Source organism: Oppia nitens, unplaced genomic scaffold (genome assembly GCF_028296485.1).
Source record: "Oppia nitens isolate AA-2021 unplaced genomic scaffold, nextdenovo-longstitch-racon4-pilon3 scaffold4_pilon_pilon_pilon, whole genome shotgun sequence".
NCBI lineage: Eukaryota > Metazoa > Arthropoda > Arachnida > Sarcoptiformes > Oppiidae > Oppia > Oppia nitens.
Window position 1 is genome coordinate 5,727,081 of NW_026533232.1, and position 25,472 is coordinate 5,752,552.

Consider the following 25,472-nt stretch of genomic DNA (forward strand, 5'->3'; position numbering starts at 1 on the left):
TCAATATTTAAATGTATTTTATTTGTTTGATCCTCTTTATCACTAAATATATTGTTCATTAGTGTTGAAGTATGACAGGGATGGATACCATAGAATGGTCGCATCAATAAAGGGTGTTCCTATGGGTTCACAATAATTAAGACAGTATTGTATAATACTATACAAAATTGATAACTATTTTCATTGTAAAATTATACCACTTTCTTATAGTTAAAAAAATATATAATTTATCTACAATTTGTATGTCTAGTATATAATATATTTAACAGTTTATAAAAATAATCTAATTAATGTGCATTATTTTATTTCATGCGTTAATATTTAAATATTAATAAATTGCAATTAAAAGTATAAAATAATAAAATACCATTTGTGTAATCATTGATCCAAATCGTTGATAAAGTATTGATTCATTGGTTTCATCTATTGGTGATTCCGTTTGATGGGATATGTGGTTCTTAGGAATTAATTTCCAAATGTCTTCAATGGTAACAAATGACCCATCTTAGTTTTTTAAATATATTTATTATTATATATTATAAATTTATATAGTTATAAATTATTACGTATTAATAATATTAAAACTTAATAATAACCTGTTTTAGTAGCTGTAAAATAAAGTACAGGAACTGAATAACTAATGTTATATACGATATGATATTCAAATTTGACAATTGATTGGGAATCGACATCAACTTCTTGTAGATCCACATTCAAAGGTTGATTAGAAAATGTCAGTGAATGTGATTCATCGGTAACTGACTCTTCATTAATTAATTTATACTCTGTTTTCATTAAATACATGCATCCAATATCACACTATTTTTGAAATATAAATATAATAATATAAATAATAAATAAATAATATTTTCAAAGTTTTAGTGTAAAAATAATGAAATGACAATTAATATATTATCACAAAATGATAATACTTTGATATACAGTATATTATAACAATAGAGAATTACTGTAACAAATCAAATAACATTTTTGTTACTAATAGTTTTTAACTGTTATTATATCATACTTTTTATTTTTAAAATATTAAAATAAATTTATGCATAAAATTAGAGAATATGTTTTCGATGGACAATAAATATATAATTTAATTATTAATATTATTGAAGATAAAGATTCGGGAACCGAAAACCAAGTGCTGGACAATCGGTAATTTAGTGACGTATTCGTTGCAATACATGTTAAGTAATCCGCGATTGATTTTAGTCCAATCATCGACTCCCGAGATGTTCCACAATTGGTTCGAGTGTTCGGCAAACGGACCTCTTTTCACTTCGTGGATGAAATTAATGGCTGACATAAACATTAAGTCGTCTTTATATTTTAGGGCCACTTCTTGGTTTGGAAATGATTGCGGATCGACATGCGAGTGACCAATGAGTTGGGCCGACCCGAAGTAAAACGGCAAGAATTGGAAATCATCTAAAGAGAAGACACCGTGACTTCCGGCCGGTTCTAACCGATAGCGCAGCTGAATCTTACGGACGAGTGGAAGATATACGACGGCAAAGATAGTCAACAATTCATGACTCAAACGTCTGACCACTTCCTTCTGAAGTGAATCTTGTGGTGAATTCATTAGTTTGAGTTTATATAAACCCATAAGAAATATAACAAAACACATCTCATGTCCCGTTCCGTAGTCTATGCGCTGTTCGTTACCGAATGAGTCCAACAAATACGGCCGCAATTCTGTCGCGTCTTTGTCGCCAAACATTGCATTCAGTTTTGTGTCCACTTCTGTCTTCATTTGTGTCATCCAAGTCCTGAACGCTTTATTTCCAAATCTCTGATTTTTGTCGTCTTCAATAGGTTTCACTTCATCGACCAATTGTGACAATCGGTCGATAAGTGCCACAATTGCTACCAATACTTCATTTTTGACAAATTCTCTTCTGTTAAGACCTCTTTCGTGAACTCCTTTTGCAAATTCATTCAATTGTTTGATAAAATTTAAGTAATCCTTATATCCGTCACATTTAAGCCATAACTCGACATCTCTTTGATTGAATATCCGTCGACTCGGCTCTGAATCTGTATTAGCCATCGGTGTCGATGTCTTTACCGATAATACCGAAGACAATTGGTTTTACTTTAAATTGATTTACACAACAGTCACACAACTGATCCAATAGTCAACAGATGGCAACACAAACATATAATTTGTATTTTTTATAATTATTTATTTGTAGACAACTGTTGACTATTAAAATGATTATTATATTAAATATAATATATTTATAATAATTTTATGATTTATTTTTGTATATTTGAGATAAAGTTTGCCACTTATTGTTGAATCAGATTTGGGCACAAATTGGGACACATTTTAAGTAAATCTGATGACAATTCAGACTATTTTTATCAATAATTTCTTATTCTTTAAAAATATTATAATTAGTTGCATATCATTGATATGAATAAATTAATTATATATTAATATTAAATAAAAGTACATTAATTTGAAACATCATTTATAATAATTATTTTGTAGTAGTATTTTGTAATAGATTATAAAGTTGAGTATATATGAGATTAGTTACGGACCATAACTATCCAAATGGACAGATGATTGCCATTACAGGTATTGTAGGCAACAGTTAAGGTCTATTGATATAACTTTATATGAATAAAGATTTTTTGGACACAATTCTAGACATCAATGTGTTTGACCACTCAGTGGTATCCAATTAATGTGTTAATGTATGAGCATATGTACTGTACATTAGTTTAGATTTACCTTTATTAACAAAATGCTATAATTTAGATATTATAACACTTGGAGTGATTCAATTGACAATAAGTTTTAGTCTATTACCAGATCAAACAAATGTCTATTTAATTGTAGTTTTTTTATAAATTAAATACAAGAATAATAATATTATACATTTAATTAATATATCATAACGTTGTTTGTGATTATGAAATTAAATTGTAAAGTATTTATTTTTTTAAATAAAATTTTATAAAAAGTTTAATTAGTTGATAATAACTTTTCATTTTCAAAGTAATAGAAATATTAGACATTTAACAGAAACAGAAAGTTTTTACTTTTTTAGCCAATTATTAAGTAATTCAAATATATAATACAACAGAATTATTAAAACACTGATAATATCAATGTATTATATTTTTATTAAACTCATTATATTTATAATTACAGTATTTGCAAAACATACTATACTTTAATGGTTTCTTATTTATAAGTATTATATATTTTATTTTGAAAACTGATATTTACATAAATTGATATAACTTTAAACCATAATATATTTCAAATTAATAAATTAATTATATAAATATACTTTATATAAATTATATACAGAATCTGTTTGTTGTATTTTTGATGAATTTTATACATTTGAAAAAATATTCTGTGAGAGCATCAAAATGTTGAATAGGATTGTTTAATCTCTTAACAAAAATTGTCAAAATGGCGGACAAAGATTATTTCAAAATTTTTAAAATTAATTTTTTAATAAACTTTATTATATATACATGTAGTTCTTAGATTGGTTCTTAAATATGTAATTAATCTAATGTTTTAAATAAAATAAATACTATATTTATCATTTGAGCAATATTAATGCCGATACTAAATTATAATAATATGATCAAGCTACTTTAATTGTTTCAAATTAATGGTTATAGCAAACTATAGTTTTACTAAATCTTGTAATAAATAATGTAATATATTTTTATTAATTTGATAGAGTATATGATTTTACTAAACATAACTCACATTCATTGCCAATTGAAATATTTTCATTGCCACAAAAAAATTAAAAATATTAAAATATAAGTACTGTGTATACAATATTTATTTAATGAATAAAGTTTTTATAAATTACAAATGGTTTAAGTATTCAATGAGTAAAAAGATACACATTTCAAAGTATCTTAAAAATTATTTCTTTGTTTTTTATTTATATAATTTGTAATTTAGGATAATTTTCTTTTTAACTTAAATCTTATACAAAACATCGACTCTTTTAATTAGACTAATAAAAAATGTATTTTTCATTTTATTAGAATAAAGGAATTGTCACTATACTTATTGCATTATATTGTTTAGTTTATAATAAATAAATTAAAAAATTATATTATATAATGATCAGACAAACTTAATTTGTATATTAATTTTTAATTTTAATTTTATAGATTTCGTTTTACTATTTGTTTTATTTATAAAATAACAAAAATAATAATCATTTTTTATAATATGTACATTACAAATTAGTAGTAGTAGTATATTTAAAAATGTATTTTATAAATCAATCAAAATATTATATTAACTAATATTTTGAATTATTTTATTTGTTTTTAATCAAAATACAAATATGTTTAAATTAGTTTTAATAAATTATGATAATGAAAAAACTAACATATTTTCTAATACAATATTATTATTATTGTTATTATTTAACTTATTTTTGCCGAATATCTAAATATCAAACATTGTTTATTAAACCTCTAAATACTGACAATCTCTTTAAATGCAAACTCTTGTTATCACAGATTTTGATCAAAAGTAAACTAAAAAAGATATTTCTCTCATTAGTCTCATAACAATCTTTGAAAAGTTTCCAAAATTATGTTTTCATCAGAGTTGGAAAAATACAAGGTTTTAGATTTTTGCTTTGTATAATGTATTATATATTTTTAAAAACTAATATATATTAACTTATATTTATAAAAATTATTTAATGATAATATAATTGTTGACAATTCGTTATTTTTATATTAATTGTCGTTTTCTAATGATAAAATAAAAAAAATAAAGATAAATATAGAAATAAAAAATAAATATCACATTTATATTTATTATATATGTTAATTTTTGCTTATATCAATGTTTTTGATACTAGGTGGCGCTAACTTTTGTTTTATATGGCAAAATTGTTATGTTTTATACATTGTATTATACTGTACATCATATTAGGCTTTGTATTATTTGAAGCATTTTGTCTCTGCCAACACTGGTTTTCACTAATAATATTATTTAGTTCAAACAAAATCAATTACATTTCTCAGTAAATAATTAATACAGAAATATAGAAAATATTAAAATTTTATGCAATATTTTGTTGTATATAATTGCTAACAGAAATATTTGTTCGTAAAATATTACAATTTTCTGTTTAATAGAGATTATTCATTAAGTAGTGAAAAGTACTATTAATTTATAAATATTAAAAATAAAATAATTTAAATCATTAGTTTGATAACTCTATTTATAAGCTATTTAAAAAAGTCTAACAAAAAATCATTTATCTTTCATATTTGTAATAAGTAAACTAAATTTGTATAATTGCTTACAATATAATTGTTTTTAGAATACAGTTAATAATTAGAATAAAATATTTTTAAAAAAACTTTCATTACAAATAAAAATTATTTATTAATAATTTGTTATAAAATAGGCGAAATCCTGATCTGGATTATAAATTTAATTAGAAATTGCTATTAATATCTAATGTCTATTATCTTAAAGAAACAATGATTGAGATAAATACCAAATATTTGTAGAGAAAATTCTACATTCAATTCATTAATTATATGACATAACTATTATCTTTCTAAACCATGTTTATTAAAATAAGATATCACTTGGTTTATCAATATTTAAAATTTCAACAAATCAATGGACACAAATACATAGTCATAACAAATTCAGATATGAATCCATTTTAATAGTTAGTCAATATTATTAGTATCTATTATTTTAAATAAACAGTATATATATATATCGTAAAGCTTGAAGACATTTACAAAAATGCGTCCATAAATCAAATTAATAAATAGAATTAACAAATACAACATAAATTGTATTACAGATGATTAAAACAAACAAAAATTTCCAATTTTTTAACAACTCTTTAAAAAAATATTATATTCTATAATACTGTATAATAAATAAATTCTTAAATACTAGTATTATTTAAAATATCATTAATTAAAGTTTTCATATAAATTATATTAATATTGTAGCAAAAATAATATATATATTATTATATGTCTATAATATTAACAAAATTGTATTTAAATTGCAATTAAAATTAAAAATCTAAATAAATCAAAATAAAAAATACCGTTTACACTGATTTCAATGAAATTATGCATTTGTTAATAACTTATTTGTAATAATTCTAATTTGAAAAATATTATTACTATCAGAAAAAATAAGTTTCTAAAACTAAAACATATTTATTTAATATAAAAATCAATTTCATTTTATTAATATAAATATAAACATTGAATGTTTAAGAAAATAAAGATGAAAAATAAGTGATTTATTTGAAAAATCAATATTAAATATTTATATAATAAAAAACAAAACCTATTTTTCATATATTCATCAAAACAATATTTATAACTACAGTATTAATAATATAAAAATAAATAACAATTATGATTATTGTATTATAAAAACATAAGTAGCATTAATGTCAATATGAATAGACATAAATGCAAATCTATTAGAATCGCCAAATACTAAGATACTTATATAGTAATATAGTAATGTATTGATTAATAATTATTTAAACTATCAAATAGTTGTTATAATAGTTGCTTAAAAACGCCAAATAGTTATTTATTTTTTTAAATATGTACAAATAAATACAATGATTTTTATTAGATTGGATGATAAAATAATATTTCAAATTATTTTCTTCAAATCAGGCGTTTTTCAATTAAAATATTTTTTAATTTAGAAAACCTTTTAATAGTTGTTATTATAGTTTCCAAAAATGTCAAATAGTTATTGAAATAGTTATTTATTTTTTAAATATTTGCAAATGATATGATTCATTTGTTTTCACTATATTTACAAAAATAATGGCACAAATATGCAAATTACTTCCATTGTTAACAAAAAAATAATAAGAATTAAAAACATTTTAGTTATATATAATTTTTGTAACTAACGTTTTGTAAATTATATATATATTTGTGTAATATTTTACTTTGAAATAGTTATTTATAAGTTTTTTTATAGTTACTAATCCATCAAATAGCTATAATAAAATTTCGTGAATAGCGTCCATTTGTCATATTCGGTAAACATACTAAGTCTAAGTTATAAATGTTTAACCGACAAAATAGTTTTTTTAGTTGGAAATCAAGACATTATTAATAAGTAAAGTTTTCAATTGATTGATTAAAATGCGTTTTATTATTTATTTATAATTTGTAAAATAATAATTTACTTTTCATATTATCAATTTATTAATTAAGTCATAATCTATTTAGACAGTCACATAAACAACTAACTATTAAAGAAAAATTACTCCAAACTATAAAAATGTTAAGAATGATATTTTTAAAACTTAATTATCATTTATAATTAATAAAGCATCTACCTTTAAGTTAAGTTGTATAAACATAGTTTAGTAGATAAAAACCTAATTAACCAATTATTTTTTTAAAAGATTTTTTTCTATATTTCACCTGAGCATAATATATACTATATTTATTGTAAATACACAAATAGATTATTTTTAAATATTTTCAAAATGTTTGATTCAATAAGAATCACTAATATTATTAATATTAAAATAATCTAATATACAATTTAAATATATATATATAACTGAGTGATTCTAAAGCTATGGAACGCACTGTATGTGATATAAAAATTAAATAACTTGGATTTGATACTCTAATAATTAATATTAACATTTTATTTAATAAATTTATTGGTAAGAAAAGTTTAAAACTTTGATTTGATACTCTACTTATAAGTTAAATGGGAATAAATTAGAAAAATAGTAAACATTAGTGAAATAATTTGAGAGAAATGTTGTCTTAAATAAAATCAAAAATCTAATCTTTGAATACAATATTTAGTGATCAAATGGGACTAAAATAAGGACGATTTGCCTCCAGTGAACACTCCCTTCAGGCACTGGTTTAGTGTTAAGTTGTCGTCCATTATATGCTTGTGTGAAGAGACAACTGGTGTATACTGTAAATCAAAGTGAGGGCTACTATACTGTTGTTATACCTCTATATACAGGTATATACCTCAATATACCTTTAAATACAGGTATATATATATATAAAAGTATATAATTTAGTCTTTTGTAACTCAAGTCAGTCTTAATGTAATTCTTGTGGGATTCAAATCACACACTATTTTATTCATACAAAAGCCTTAACTGTTAATCCATTGATTAAATTCATTATTCTTATGTCACAAATACCTATTATGTCATATCATTTCAATCAATTATCAATGCATTCAAACCATTTAACGGCTAACTATTTGAACCAATCATTATTTAATACAAATATTTACACTATCCATGTGTTATCAAAACTTTTTTTAAAAATAAACTTTTAATAATAATAATCTCTGAAAAGCTAATAATTCATAACACTTATTAGTATTATAGATATAATTTATACAATATATACTTAATCTTTTTATTTCATGTAAAACATCAATCATTATTGCAAACAAATAACAATTAGTAAATTAAATAATAGGTATATTATGTAATTAAAATAATGTCTAATTAAATAATTGTCAACAAATCTATTGTTAAATAAGTATTTAGCAATTTTTATGTAAAACAATATTTTAATTCAAAATTATCTCTTAAATTGTAGTAATATAAAAATAAAAGGCAGTGAATAATAATAATTGAAAAATGTATACGAGTTGGGCATTAATGTGTGGTATAAGAGATCGTTAGGGGAATATCTGGAGGTCCAGAACAGGTAGGGTCAAGGACTGGGGGGTAGTTTCAAGTCGTTTCAAATGATTGTGTCCTTAACTGTGGGTTGGGTTTCAAGTGAAGCAAATACGTTGAAATTGTTTGCAAATAAATTATGTTTCGGTTTGTATTGAGAAGTGATGTGAGAGACAGCGCATAACACAACACTCCATATATACTTCTATAACTCCCTGTCCTCCCTATACTCCCTCACCAATGGCTGAGCTCAATGTGGGAGACCATCGCTGGCAGTCATGGAGATGGTATACAAACTAAGCACGGGGTCTATCGAGCACAGGGATGGCTTATTCTTAGATTTCAATATCCGATAAAATTAAAATATATTGACAATTATTTTATTTTTAATTAATTATTAACATTAGGCTTAAGATAAATGACAAGAATATAGTTAGTAAAAGACAATTCATTTAAGACAATGGCCAACAGCATCGGTATATATATATATATTGGTGGTGTTGGCACTTCTCCTATCAATGCATCCCTATATCCCTATCCCTAATATTTTGTGTTGTAGTGCCGGCTCTATTGACTTGTGCTCGAAGTCAACACAACAGCTCAATACAAGAGCTGAATAGATGGCAAGGGATGTATGTGTTTGTGCTTTAGGTCTTCCCTCGTCAGGCAATGGATGAGTCCATAGGCTATGCATTGGAAACGAGTCTCGAAATGCATTGAAATAAAAGTGTGAATAAAGTATACGAAAGATTCAGTATTTCTAAAGTGAGGCACAAATAGGAGGGACAGACACCAGACAGTCAGTCATATCGAGTCTATATTACATATATATATATATATACTGTATATATAACACACATATATATATATATATATATATATATAAATATATAATATATATGAGTTTAATATAATTGTTTCGGTAAAACATGATTTCAAGTAATCAAATATTTTATATAAAAGCATTGGTTTTATCGGTAAATCACAAATCGATAGAAAGGACTCATTTGAATGTCATTTAACACAAACACTGGTGTTGTCTAAGGCATCGATCGACACAACACTCAAGATATCAAACAACACATCCAAACAATACATACCGAGATCTGACGTTTCATCCAATTATCACCGATAAGACTCGACATTTGCCACAATTTGTCAGCACTTGTCTCAAATTGTGTCCAATTGAGTGTTCCATCAAATGATGACATCATAGGGACATCCAAACCATTATATTGACATCACTGCAGAGGAACATCAAGTCAGTCAATATCTATCCATATATTGGAAAATAAAATAAAATGACTTTTAATTTAATTGTTATTTAATTTCAAGACATTATATGGTATAACAGATATATTTATAAGTTTTGTGTCAACTCATCAATAAATATATATTACAAACTTTATTGTGAACACTAATAACATCTATAACAGTGACACAACAAGAAGTGACTTATTGGTGACAACTAATTAAAAATATTACAAAATGTTAATATTGTGTAAAAGATATTTTCACCATCGACTGTGAGGACAGTTATCTCATACTTTTATAGCATCTCATGTGAAACCTACTGGAGTGAAGCCATTCAACAATTACTACTTCATCACATGTGATATCAATTGTAGTAATCTGTGGTTAGTGTCTACATTGTCTTATATCTACTGGATATTAATGAAGTTATTCAAAGCATATCAAACATAATTAAACAATTTATTGATTTGATGTGAATGTGAATGAAAACAATTGACTGTCAAAAGAGGTCAGAATATTATTATTTATCTATTAATTTATAATTTATTCTTAAAAATATGTAAACACCAAATAAATTATAAAAACTTATATAATTATATACTGTATCAATAATATAATAAATAGTATTATATACATATTATAATAAGTTATATATTATATAATTTATATTAATTACTGTATATAAAACTAGCTTCAATAATTTAAAGACAAAACAATTGATACAATTATTACATAGTTTATAAAAATATTTTTTGTTAATTTATTTGGTGTTTACTTTTTTAACTAAACTATTTTAATAAATTTGAAATCAATACAAACTGCTTTTAATAAATAATAATAACTAAATTATTTTATTTAATTAATATTTTATAATAACTATATTATTAATTATGATCATGAGTTAGAAAAAGCATTCAATAAATAACAGAAAATATCATCACATATAATAAGTTAATTATATCTTTATTATTGTTTAAAACAATGTGTGTAAACCTATAGTATTAAAATACTACTAAATTACTAAATAAGTATTAATAAATACACTATATTTGTCTGTTTGCTATATTTTTTTTTAACTAATTAATACATATTGAACCCTAATTTTACCAATAAGTCATATGTTTATATAAAATAAGCAAAAATATCACATAATAAATAATAAATTATTTAAAATAAAATGTAATAATATTTAGCTAAAAATACTGTATTTATTAAAGCAATAATTATTTCCGGAGCGTTGTTTAATTTAAAAGATATAAAATATTACAAATAAATTTAAAGTTTTGTCTAGAAATGCTTGAAAATTGTGTTATTTTTATGAAAACAATTTTTCAAAATTTGAATTTTTTTGAGCAAAGGATTGCTTCGTTAGTTTGGTGTTAGAAAACCGGTTTTTAAACCGGGTTTCAAATAAATTAAGGCAAACACTACAACAAACTTAATATTTTGTTACATTTTGACTATTTTATTAGTTTCCTAATGTAGATCATATCAGTTATTGTTTTAAACTAATTCTGTAATGAGACTAAAATTAACTAAAGAATATATATATAATTTATTAAAAAACAAAAAACTTAAACTGTGTTTATAAAATGTAAATATTATTTTAATGCATTATTATATTTTATTATAAATATTGGCATTATCTTTTTGATAATTTGGTTTATGTTTATAAATTATTTTGGATATATCATAACATTCAGTATTGAAATGAAATGCGAAAATACAGACCAATTGATTTGTATAATAGTTATTAATAAATGTTTAGGTTTTAGTGTATGTGATGACTGACTTGTGAGGGATTGGACACGAGTGACGAGATATACAGTACTGTAGTGTATATAAAACTAAACATATTTTATAAATTAAGACACTTTTAATATAATAACCAAATACTGGTATTCAAAACCGGTTAATAATTTTGTTGAATAGTATGATATTTTGTGACTCGACTTATACTTTAGTTTACATTCACACTAAACATTAAAATATAATAATGCAAATATAATAAATTATAATACAGTAGAGGTATATACAATTAACAATAGATATTTGTGACTAACTATATGTTAGAATAAGTATTTTTATTAATTAAGAAAATTAAATACAAATAGAAAACTTTTCATTGATGTTATTATTATAATTTATAATCATTATATCTATTTTAACTAAATGTGATTTTATATATAAACAACACAATTAAGTAAAAATAATTATTAATAGCAGTTGTTTATGATTTTAAATATAATATCAAAGTTGAGGTTAATTGGGATTGAGCTCAATGTCATCAATAGATTGACAACAATATTATCAATTGTTTGGACTAACAATTGTTTGTCATTTAATAGCAAAAACAACAATTAATGCTTAATTTTATTTTTATATTACTATTTATAAATGCTTTTGTAAATTATATTCATTGAATGATTCGGTCCAACAAATCATATATAAATATCAACTTATTTTTGTCAATACATTAGCATTTTATGATATTTACAATGAAATATAATAATTATTATATACTTATAATTATTGTTGTAAATAAAAAATATTTTCTCATAAAATAAAGCCGTGAATACTATTTAAATAGTATTTAGTTTATGTATTTATTAAACATTATATTTAGACAATAATAGTGTGAATTGTATTAATTCATTGACTAAATCAACGATACATTCATTGAATTCAATGGTAACACAAAAACATTGCCATTCAGTCAAATCATTCATTATATTCATGACATTAGACTTCCGTAAAGATCGCATAATAAGAGGTTTATTGCAATAATTCAAAAGTGTTTACATTTTTAAGTTGTCATAGCATAACAACTAATGAGAAATATTTTACAAAAAATACTAATTTATTATATCTTATATAATCATATCAAATAAATACAATTTGAATTATATAACATTTAAAATTTAGTTAATTTCTCAAAATGTTAACACTTTTTTTGTATTTTATAACTTATAATACATAAATCACTCTTATAATGTATATTTCTAAGTCATATTCACTATTTATTATATTTGTCTTTTAGTTTAATTAATATTTTCAATTTCATACAAAAATCAGCATTTATTGGCAAAATCAAACCACATGTACTAAACAAACACACTATTTCAATGTCAAGTCAAATAATATACTAAATATTTAAAACACACTTTTCCTTAATATCACATAACTTTTCATAGTTTATAATATTTTTCAAATACTGTACTGTATATAAAATTATATTTTATCATTTCACACATTTTTAAAGTTATATACAGTACAGTATTATAACATCTAATCTAATATAATACTACAGGTATTATGTATTAATAGTTAAGACAATTAATTAGAGACTACTTATCATTTGATTTTACATTTATATAACCATTTATTGTATAAATTATAACAACATGTTTAGCTATATTTAATAAAACAAATAAAATATAAATTTGTAAAATAATGATTAAATTAGATATGACTGATGAAGTGTAATACTGTATTTGACAATTGACCATGTTAAATTAATAATTATATTGTAATATAGACTATAGTCAAACTTAGCAGCAAATTAACTCAAATTAGTATAATTATAGATTTGAATTTACAAAATTGCTATCTATTTATAATTGTGACAATTATGCGATACGACTATTCTATAACATTATTAACTGTATATCAAATAATACTCTATAATAACAAAATAATTAAATATTATTTTCTATTAGTTGGTTACCCCTTATATTCTAATAATCAAATCATTAAAATCAAGTTAGTTTTGTTCAGATATTTATTGTAACATCATTTTAACAAATATATAGCATATAATATCATATTATAATCATTTATTTAATTTATTTATTATATTAAGTATATATGGATTTTTGTGAATATTTTGTTTATAATTAAATTAAAACTAATAATTATAAATAAATGGATAAATGTTTTATACATTTCTGACAACAGTTTCAATCAGTTTTGTTCAGACATGTTGTCATCAATACTATGCTATCATTTTCATGACGTAATATATGTAATGTCTGTATATATATATATATTTATATTTATGACAATAAAGTGCTAAACAATGCAGTGATTGTAATCAATGATCAAATGTTGTGTTAAACGTAAATAAATATCAATTATGTTTACAAATGTGTTATTATTATTATTAAAGAGTTTGTATTATATATAATAAGTGATAATATAGTTAAATATGTTTAACTGTTTGTGACCTACAGGTGCGTCAACGGGACAACGCTATGTACACTAAAGGCAAAGGAGCTACCGTTCCATCAGATGCTCAGGCGAGGGAAAAGTAGGTTTCATATTATCTTTGATTGGATCTAATTGTGGTGATGTTTAATATGTATTGATAGGTTGGCACTATATGTTTACGAGTACTTACTTCACGTCGGGGCACAAAAAGCGGCGCAAACTTTCCTATCAGAGGTATATTAATACACATTCAATACATTCAATACATTCAATACATTGACTGATTCCTACAAACTATTCATAAATTACGTTACAAACTAACAAACAGATGACAACTAATTTAAAGTCAAAATTAATTGATTATTGCTTTGATATTACAATTTACAGATAAGATGGGAGAAAAACATTACATTAGGAGAGCCGCCAGGGTTTCTGCATTCGTGGTGGTGGTCAGTATCATATGATTGTATTAATTATGTTATAACCTAACAGTGTTTTTATAATTAACAGTGTATTTTGGGATCTGTATTGCGCGGCACCGGAACGTCGGGACTCATGTGAACACTCAAGTGAAGCAAAAGCTTTTCACGATTACGTAAGTATTGCCTAAGTTTTGACACTTAATTGCAATTCAATAGTTAACTATACACTTAGTCTATGCTTATATGTATTGTAATTAATTTGTCAACTTTTCAATGATATCATAGGGTTTTGTAAACTCTGGATATGCTGTCAACGGAATCGCTGGTCATGTAAGTGATAGGCCTTTGATTAGACACTTATTTATAATAATTTCAAATTGTTATCAATTGCTATATAAGCAACAGATTCCTTATATGACAAGAGTATGATTAGTCATAAGAGGTAATAGTGTATCAGTGAGTGAGCTTTGAATGATTGTAAGGGATGTTATTTGATGGTCGATTCGATGCAATACCGGTGCTTAAATGTCATGCGTGTCTTGTATTCAATTGAGTCGATATTTGAGGCCATAGACTGTATATACTGTTGTGTTAGTTATGCTTAAGAGCAGAGTCACTGAGTGCTCGATATAGAAGTATAGAGAATATAATAATAAGAATATATATACGATATGTATGAGTAGTGAACACTAGTATAGAGAGAACAGGATATGTATAGTGCGACCAACATTAACATCAAACTCCAGCTCCCAGTGCTGCCTATGCCTGCCTGTGCTGCACAAAACTCATGCAATTCAATATATGATATTTGCACTTATATTAGTAGACCTATAGACAACTCAAAACACATATTCTGTGTATACAATTCTGTTAGCTATATATACTGTACATTAAAGTTATATATAAATATATCACAACTATTATTCACGTCATTCATATAGTTATATAGTTGTATAGCTGTATAGTTGTAAGTAAATAATCGATTGAATCTAATTCTAATGGTTTGTTTGAATTTTTAATCAATATTTTTAATCATAACAAAAACATATAAATTTCATTAATTATAGTATATACAGAAATACCATTAAATTACACAAATAATTTTATCATTGATTTGACTGTAAATATGCAAAGAATTATTATATTAATAATAAATTAGGGAAAAAATAATTTCAATGATATAAGCGCTGAGTTAGACACGTAAAACAATATGAAATCAAAGTTTAAGATTCAGTCAAACACATTGTCTTAAATTTCCGCACTTTTTATGTTTTAAAAGTTGTGGACTTTTCTATCAATTGGTAAGAAAACGGGTTTTCTCTCATCCATGCGTTTCACTGGTATTGTTGGGTAACTCGTGCGGAGAGCAGAGGGAGGGGAGAGACAGTCAGTTTATGGGGAAAAAAGTCTATGAGAAGCACAGGGAGAGAGTGAGCGCATACACACATTCCTCTCAATTTTTCGCAGTGTATTCAACTTATTCTTTGATTTTTCACTGTGTAATTACACGATAAGAAAATCACCAAATATTTTAAACTTTAAATATTATACACAATATATTATTTATTTATTATGACTTTAAAAAGATAATTTAAGTTTCAAATAAATAGAAAATTTTAATTATATAGATTTCAAAATACAGTAACGTATAAGTAATCTATAGTGTAGTTTATATGACATATTCTGTGTGCATATGTATTATGAAATACTTTGATCAATATTGTGTTTACTATAGACTTATTGAATATTAGGAAATTTAGACTACAAAATAAAATTTGAATTATCATTAATGATAAAGATATGAGATTTATATCACCAAAAAATGTGAACACATTTAGCAAAATTAAAAGAAATGTATTTAAAAAAAAAAATTTATTAGTTGTTTGAGATCTGGTTTTTGTTCTCAACCTAAGATTAATTGTAATTTTTTATATTGTTATAAAAGAGATGTTTAAGAACTAAGAAAATTGAAGGCGAGATCTCGTATAGTTTGGGCACCGGTTCGGTGTAATGGTTGTGATGGCAAAAGTTAGTTGACCTCCAATGTCAATGGCATAGCTATTGCTTAGCAGAGCCTACATTGGATGTACTTGTGCTGCCCTTTTCTCCCCTTCCATCCATAAGTATAAAGCAGTCATTTTTGGTGATGTTATGTTATTCCCTCAGTTTTAGCGCTATAGTGCCTCAAGCCTTGTCTTCTCATGCATTTAGTTGCCGTGAAAAATCAATAAAGCATGCCTTCCCTCCCCTTTAACAGCCCTTACAAGAGAGAGAAAACTTTTTTATGGAAACCATGGCTCTTCTCTAATGTCGGCACAGCCTAACATACATACAGTACACACACACACACACACACACACACACACACACACACACACACACACACACACACACACACACACACACACACACACATACATACATACAGTATATATATATACACCATAATATTCAATACAGACTCAATGTAAGCAAAGTTATTACGCTCAACCATTATGTGAATACTAATGCCTACACTACAGTGCATACAACACTTGATTACAATAAAAGACTCGAACCCACACTTCGACCAGAATTTTAAACTATCGGTTGTTTTGCCGAAAATAAAGAACTTTAAATTCTGTGTCAAAATATTTACCACACTTTAGATAATTTGTATTATGTGTTAACATGTTTATGGTTACAAAGATTTATTTGTTGATTTGATTGTTGTGTGTGTGTGAGAGAGAGAGAGAGAGTAAATACATTTAAATAATAAATTGTAAAATATTTATATATTTAATTTAAATATTATTAGAAAATACAAATAATTAATATAAACTATAGACAGAATAATATATTATATGCATTGATTTGTTAAGGTTAGACCCATTTTATTTAGTCAAATGTTTGTATATAAATGTAAAATAATGACATAAAAGGTATGACAAGTAAGGGAGGGAAAGGGTCTACAACTTGATTCTGACGACTAAAACAATGATAAGAGAAGTTTAGAGACAAATGAGAATCATTAGCGAAGCACTGCATCTGAGCTCTCATTTTGCTCACCACTGATCTGTTAACCCCTCGACTATAGCAATGACTACATCCCAACCCTGCAAACCAGGTTTACACCAGTGAACATGTTGTGCCACTTTCAACATCGACACTACTAGTCGCTCATAATGTACTTTAACTGCACTATACTTTATATGCCAGCTATTCCTCGCATACAATATATGTGCAGTACATACACTACAAGTATAGTCAGTCTATATTATAGTATATTTTATATATTACTAACTCTAATGTAATATAGAAATTGCACACACGTGTAGCACTCAATATATATATATGCTTTTGGTTTACTCATATTGTATCTAAAAGCTTGTGATATATTTTAAATTTGTTTTATTGTTAGATAAAATTTGAGTAAAAATAATATATAAATTTAGAGAAAACATTTGATAACAATCTCTGTCTCTTTTTAACACTAAATCTTATATATGTTCACAAAATAATGCAAAGAAGTGGCATTTCAGGCGATATCATCTCTATCTATAAAATACATCACTTTTTTCTCTATTTTAATATAATTATTAAAAGCAAATAATTTATAAATATTAATTATTTACAAATAATTCTGTATTATTCATATTATTTTTGAGTGAATCAAAATTAGTTTAAGTAAAATTTTAAATTTTACAATTATTTAAGATAATATTATTTATTTAAGATTTTATATTTCTAGATTAATTTTGATTATAAATTTTACTGATAAAATTAACTATATATAATATTTAATTTCAATATAAATTACCTTTGACATTATTTAATAATATGTAACAATATTTAACATAATTAAAATTATTTTATTGAAATTTTGTTATCATTTGAATGGTGTGCGCTTTATGTCGAATTAAATTCAAATGATGTCGAAAGCAATTGTAATTATGTCGATATCATTTTACATAATACAAAAAACCTTTTTTAAAGAGTGTATTTTATAACATTAGATACTACTGTATATACCCTACTTTATAGTAATAGAGTATATGTAACATAATTAGCATAAAGTTAAATAATATTTTGAATTTATAACCAAAAGTGATGCTCTATTTTTAGGAAAGACACTACAAATGCCAAAATAAATATTCATATATTTTGATGCATTGCTTTAAATTTGTTGTTTTAAATATTTAGTTATAAAATACATATTAAAGCATTGTCTATTATATGCATATTTATATATTTTCACTGTCAAAACTTTTAAAAATACCATTTATTAATTTTTTGCTATATTATAAACGTGTTAAGCCTTTCTATACTATATATAACTAATAACTAAATAGTTATAATTTTGTGTAATTTGTAATTTTTCTGAATATAATATATACTAGTAAACTATCTAAAAGTGGAATAATATATTTAGAAGTTTATTATTAAAAGTATAATATAATTTTTGTATATTTCTCTATGATATTTGTGTAAATTGACTTTTTATCCAACTTTAATATGATTGCAAACCAGTTGCGTAAATGAAAATGCAGTCAAACCTAACAAACTTTATACAATGTTATCGCTCACTGTTTCCATAGTAATCTCTGTCTCTTTGACTTTATTTTCTTATTTTGTCGAACCAGTGATGAACAGCTAAAACCTATAGAAAAGAGAAAACATGAGAGCAGTGGTAATGTCTGAAATGACTACCCCTTGCCTCTGATATATCGACTCGATCTCAATGCAAACTCATCATCTGTTTCGTCATTTTCTCTGTTAACCAATGAATATCACTAACATTATGTCAATTTTGGATAAATCAAGAGTTTTGACAATTTGCTGCAAAATTTATCCAAAGTTTGCATAAATATTTTAATAATATAATTATTTCGATTTTATTAATTAAAAATCATGACAATGATATCAAATTATTAGTATAATTGTTATGTACAATACTTAATTCTAAATATTAGTTTTACATTAAACAATTTTAATTAATCATATCTATAAAAATATGTTACTCAATATATATATAATATTAGTTAAGGTCAACACTTATTTTTCATCAATTTATGTTAATTAATGAATTTTTATACATTATAAGTTCTAATATTGTCTTAACAATCACATTGTTTGCAATTTTTAATACAATATTTTTTTTGATACACTGCACACTCCATCCATTGATGCCAAGACTATCATTGCATTGATGTATTTGATTATAAATTAGTAATTTGTTAATTGTTATACAATTACATTACATTACATACTAGACACTTGATTTCCGGCAATAGCCCGGCAATAGGCAATAGACCAATATTTTACACTAAAGGTTATTATCATATCAACAATATACACTTCAACTAATTAATATAATTAATTTATTGAAAATAACAGTAATTTTTATATTTCTAAATGTTGATAAATTATCAACAGAATTACTAATTTGTTTGATATAAACTTAACACAATTTTATCTAAACTTATCTAAAAGCACTTTTTCTCACTTATATTATATGCATACATACATACATACATACATACATACATACATACATACATACATACATACATACATACATACATACATACATACATACACATACACATACACATACACATACACATACACATACACATACACATACACATACACATACACATACACATACACATACACATACACATACACATACACATACACATACACATACACATACACATACACATACATACACTCACTCTTAGTCTTATATAACTAACTAATATTTTAAATTTCTATTTAAAATGAAAATCGTTTTGTTGTATATAGTATTCACCAAACATTTTTAAAGCAATAGCTGGATTTACAAATATATATTTAAAAATTGAGAAACGAGATAAAAGTCTAGTAATAAAAAGTAATGATATATTCAGCAAAATTTACTTAAATATAATTTAATTTTATAAAATGAAATATATAATATAAAAAATATATAAATTTAATATCAAGTATTTACAATATATAAAAATTATGCATTTTTATCAAATTATAACCAAAGGTTTTTATTTTACTAAAATTTTAATACATATATATTATACATTAATGTTTTAAAGATGTTTGTTTTATAATATTGTTATTAATTTGTGAATATTATATATATATCAAAAAAGGATTATTAATTAATTTTTGAGATCTAAATCGTAACCAAAGACATAACATTTTAGGTAAATCCAAGTAGACTAGAAAGTGTTTACTTGAATCACAATTTACGGTATAAAACACTTGTTTTATGTATTATATAAATTTAATTTTTAAATTTTATTCTTAAAAGTCCTAAATTAAAATTTATATTTACGTTTTTTAATCAAATAATAATCAAAGATTGTTATAATATTACGATTTAAGTGTATATATTTGATATATTAATGTTTTATTCAAAATCGTAATGTCTTAAAAATGTTTGTTTTAAGTTTTATTTGATAACTTATTATAAATATATATATAATTTAGGTTTTAATCTTTTATTCAAATGAATAATATTATAAGATTATGATAAAATTATTTTCAAGTAGTATTTAAAAAATAAGAAACCAACATTTATTCGTTTAGTATCATTAATATTAGGTGTTATATATTTTGAATTGAAAATTGCATCAATTTATGATTACGAACTGACAAATTGTCAGTTTTTATTTTAATTAAATAATTTAAAGATATTTAACTATTTGAGTAATACAATTGATTAATGAAATAATAATTTGTTTGACAGAACCCGACAGCTCCGAGTCCTTTGGGTCAGATGCCTCCCAATGATGGTATGCCAGGGGGTCCGATGCCACCGACCGGCTTCTTCCCGGTAAGAGTAGTATATTAGTGTAAACTATATTATTAATCAATGGTTGATATGATGTTAACATTAAAACCCAAAACCATATCGAATATTAATCTATAGTTATTTACTATGAATGATATGGACATCTGTGATATGAAAGTAACCCATGTTATCAACTAATTGTTAAAACCAAACATAGTTTTAATAACATTACTATCTTTCATATAAAATAAATTTATAATATTTATAAATATATAATTTGTTGAAATTAATTATTATATATTACAATAGTTAGTATTTTTCTTTAATTAGTATATTTAAATCAATATACAGTGTATATTAGAGGTTGTAACCAAATTATTTTTAAGAACCGATCTGAAAATTTAAAACCGAAACCGTATAAACATAATGTAATTGTTTAAACAAATAGTTAATTTTAATTGAGTTTTTGTTATTTTTTATAAACCAAATTCAACATATAAAAGAGTTTTGTTTCTGGTTTTAACTTTTAATCGAAACCTATAAGGTTATTATATATTACTATTTTATTTCACTTTAGAAAGAGAGAGAGAGAGAGAGAGAGATTAACAGGGTATGTATTGGGGATTTAGATTTGATTTGGTTTTTAAAAAATTAGAAACCGAACCTAAAAACTGGAATTAATATTGTTTTTGGTTAAAATTCAGTTTTTATGGTTTGTATATTAGAGTAAATTCTTTGTAATTATGGTTCATAATGTTATTTGATTGAAATAAATATTTAAAAAATGAAATTGAGTCGTTTGGTTCTTGTCTTGGTTTAGTTATAATGACATAATTTATTTTAACAATTTAATTAAATATAATGTTTAATATTTATATTAAAATCAATTATATAGTTATAAATACTTCAAATAAAAATTGAAAACTTAAAATGTATGATTTATATGAAGTAAATTGTTATTTTCAAATCACTTTATATCTTTGAAATATTTTTATATATTAAATATTATTTATTAATATTTGTTTTAATCTATAGCTTTCAAAATTAAGTTCAATTAATAGAATATATTCTATTATTATATTTAAAAAATATTTTTTTTGAGAACATTAACTAATTAATTTTAGTTTAATTGTGATTTCTTAAACTATCTATAATTAAAATGTCACATAATTAAGAATTTTAGTCAAATTAAACTTAATAATTAATGGGCTAAATAATGGGTTATATTGAATAATTATTGCACGAGTATGTCGTAGACCAGATAGTCTAATAAATATATATCTATTTTTGCGTTTCCTGATAACCACCTGATCGACGACAGAACTCCCATATGCGGCCCTCACCGCCTCAGCAGCCAGTGTCACAGCCGTCCCCCCACACACCACAACCTCCTCCCCCACCACACAACCAGATGATGCAGAATCAGGTACGTCAACATTTGGACACTTATCACTAATATATACATCATTACATACAACTTATCCTTACAATCAATGAATTTTATATTTATTGTCATCTTTTCAAATGATTTCACGTTATTTCGATAAAGCAATTATAAGTTATAATTAACACAACTTATTAATATACATTTATTTTGCTAGTTTTCTATATAATTTAGTGAAATTATTAATAAATCTTATGAAAGATTTATAATATTGTTTTACAAGAGTGTCAATATATAATAAATTAAATAATTGAATTGATATATATATATATATTTAACATAATAATACAAATTAATGTTATTATTAATAATAAATAATGTTTTTGCAGCCATTTATGTCTCCCCGTTATCCGGGTGGACCCCGACCTGGGGTACGAATGCCACAACAGGTAGACTTTAACGTAAGCATATGAGGGTTCAACTGAATAATTAAATAATTTTTTTAATTTATTTAATTTATTGTTATTCAGCCACCGGGAGGAGTACCAGGTCAGCCAATGATGCCTAACAGTATGGACCCAACGAGACAAGGTATGAGTAGTTATAATTTAAAGCATAACAAACCATCACTACCTCCATCCGCTTCTCCCGCCCTTTACTTCAATTTTTATGATTAATATTAACTAAAACTTCATTTATGACTTAGCAATTAAAAGCTTTACTAATAATTGAATTGATTGTCGCATTTGTTTTAATTTTATTTTTTTAAATGAGACTTATTTTCTTGAAATGTCTTTTTTCGGGTTTTCAACTCTATTAGGAGGTGTGGGCGGTGGTGATGGGGATTTTGTAGGTTGGCAGCCAGGTATGGCACCTGACTTTTGACATTTTACTAATTATTTAAATAAATAACATTAAAATATTTTAATATATGATTTTAAAAATGATTATTATATTATAAAATTAAAAATATTTTGTAAACACTGACAAATAGGTCCGCCTGGTATGAGTCCAATGAATCCTAGAATGAATCCTCCACGAGGCCAACCATTAGGCCCAATGAATCCAAATTATGGTGGAATGAGACCACCACCCAATTCAATGGGTCCGGGAGGTCCAGGAATGCCACCCGGAATGGGAATGTAAGGATAATCTCCCTATTGGTAAATAACTTGATACTAATGCATATGATTTTTAATGACAGGCCACCCGGTCCTGGAGGAAGACCATGGAATCCAAATGCATCGAATGTAAGTAACAATTGCTATAAATTAATTACTGTAATTGATTTACTATTTTAATTGAATTATCAGATGAATTATTCTTCCGCATCTCCCGGAAGCCATTATGGAGTATGTTTTGTTTGCTATATATTATTTAAATTACAATTATATTTACTAAATTTAACTTTTATTATTATCAGGGTCCACCCGGATCTGGTTCAGGTCCTGGACCAGGAACGCCTATTATGCCCAGTCCTCAAGGCTCAACCGGCCCTTATTCACCTGCAAGTCATAGAATGGGAACACCTAATCCCGGTGGAAGAGGTGTGATATTTAGTTAATATAAAAATGGTAGTGATTTGATAAAAACTTTTATAGACTCTTCTGGTTCTGGAGGTGATGGAATGTACCCAATGATGAAACCAGTACCGGGAGGAACTATGCCTGGTGTATGATTTTTTTTATTATTAAATTTATGTTTGGTATTAACATTGATATTTTTAATTAGTTTTCTATGGGAGGACCAGGTGGTCCTGATGGACCAATGGGACCGATGGGTCCAGACTTAGGTCCACCTGTGATGAATGGCATGTCTTCTAGTGGTGACGGCTTAGATGGAATGAAGAATAGTCCTGCTAATGGTCCGGGAACGCCACGAGAAGATGGACCTCCCATGGGTTATGATATGCCGGCGTATGGCGGGGAAAATGTATGTATATTTAATGATATTTAAAAGGTATTTAATGGGAATTATGGTATATATAAATAGTCTGAAGATATGTGTGAATCAAGAAATGAGAGCTTTGAGACCAATGTCGAAGCTTTGAGTGGGATGTGTGGCCTGAGTGCCATCCAAGCACTCGAAAGGTTTCCCTCCACTTCAAAGTTTGAGACCAAGTAAAGCAACACTAATGAGCTGACCATTAGTTGTCATTATTTGCTGTTATTTTTTCTCAAAAGACAATCAAAGTCTCCATTGATTTAAAGTAATATTTACTAAATATTTGACTTATAAATGTTTTTAATTTAATGACAATTAGGATCAAAATGAATCGGCAGCCATTTTGAAGATCAAAGAGAGTATGCAAGAAGAGGCCAAGAGATTTGAAAAGGACACGCCTGGAGATCACACCGAATACTTCATGCAATAACACTATCATCAACACTATAATACAGACATTGACTTATAACTTAAGAGACCATTTATGTGACACTAAACACATCTGTGTGTCACCTCTAAGAGGTGATGTGACAACTGTTTTAAACTCAAGATTTATTTTCATTTTAAGTGCATTTTGTGTTACATTTGTCAACCAATGTACCAATTGATCCAATGATTGAACTAATTGGTTTGTCAACTCTGCGAGTGTTTCTTAAGATAATATCAAATCATTTTTGACACATTTATCAAGATTTGGTCATAATTTTGATATTTTGTTGAATATATCTATATATAAATAATTCTCTGCATTTGTGCGACAAATATAT

The 25,472-nt window shown here is 24.8% G+C and overlaps 2 protein-coding genes across 10 annotated transcripts; one reads left to right on the forward strand and one right to left on the reverse strand.

Moving 5' to 3' along the window:
* Nucleotides 1–1,088: 1,088 nt before the first annotated feature.
* LOC128960653 (serine/threonine-protein phosphatase 2A activator-like) lies at nt 1,089–14,435 on the reverse strand. Of its 2 annotated transcripts, XM_054306792.1 has the most exons (3): nt 14,371–14,402; nt 9,818–9,990; nt 1,089–2,077 (listed from the first exon to the last, which is right to left on the reverse strand). In XM_054306792.1, exons 2-3 carry the CDS (start codon nt 9,929–9,931, stop codon nt 1,106–1,108), a joined length of 1,086 nt encoding a protein of 361 aa, XP_054162767.1. In that variant the 5' UTR covers nt 9,932–9,990; nt 14,371–14,402; the 3' UTR covers nt 1,089–1,105. The 2 variants fall into 2 exon arrangements, 1 of the variants encoding a protein (XP_054162767.1); XR_008484591.1 differs by lacking the exons at nt 1,089–2,077; nt 9,818–9,990 and adding an exon at nt 14,250–14,308 and having other exon boundaries at nt 14,371–14,435.
* Nucleotides 10,119–25,472, forward strand: LOC128960652 (single-stranded DNA-binding protein 3-like). Of its 8 annotated transcripts, none has more exons than XM_054306784.1 (19): nt 10,119–10,479; nt 14,204–14,280; nt 14,342–14,414; nt 14,568–14,629; nt 14,691–14,775; nt 14,888–14,932; nt 21,333–21,419; nt 22,699–22,803; nt 23,151–23,222; nt 23,292–23,352; nt 23,582–23,626; nt 23,756–23,903; nt 23,966–24,011; nt 24,075–24,113; nt 24,185–24,308; nt 24,363–24,433; nt 24,493–24,693; nt 24,754–24,881; nt 25,025–25,106. In XM_054306784.1, exons 2-19 carry the CDS (start codon nt 14,225–14,227, stop codon nt 25,050–25,052), a joined length of 1,476 nt encoding a protein of 491 aa, XP_054162759.1. In that variant the 5' UTR covers nt 10,119–10,479; nt 14,204–14,224; the 3' UTR covers nt 25,053–25,106. The 8 variants fall into 8 exon arrangements, with proteins under 8 accessions (XP_054162759.1, XP_054162762.1, XP_054162763.1 ...); XM_054306787.1 differs by having other exon boundaries at nt 23,582–23,614; XM_054306785.1 differs by lacking the exon at nt 10,119–10,479 and adding an exon at nt 13,986–14,140.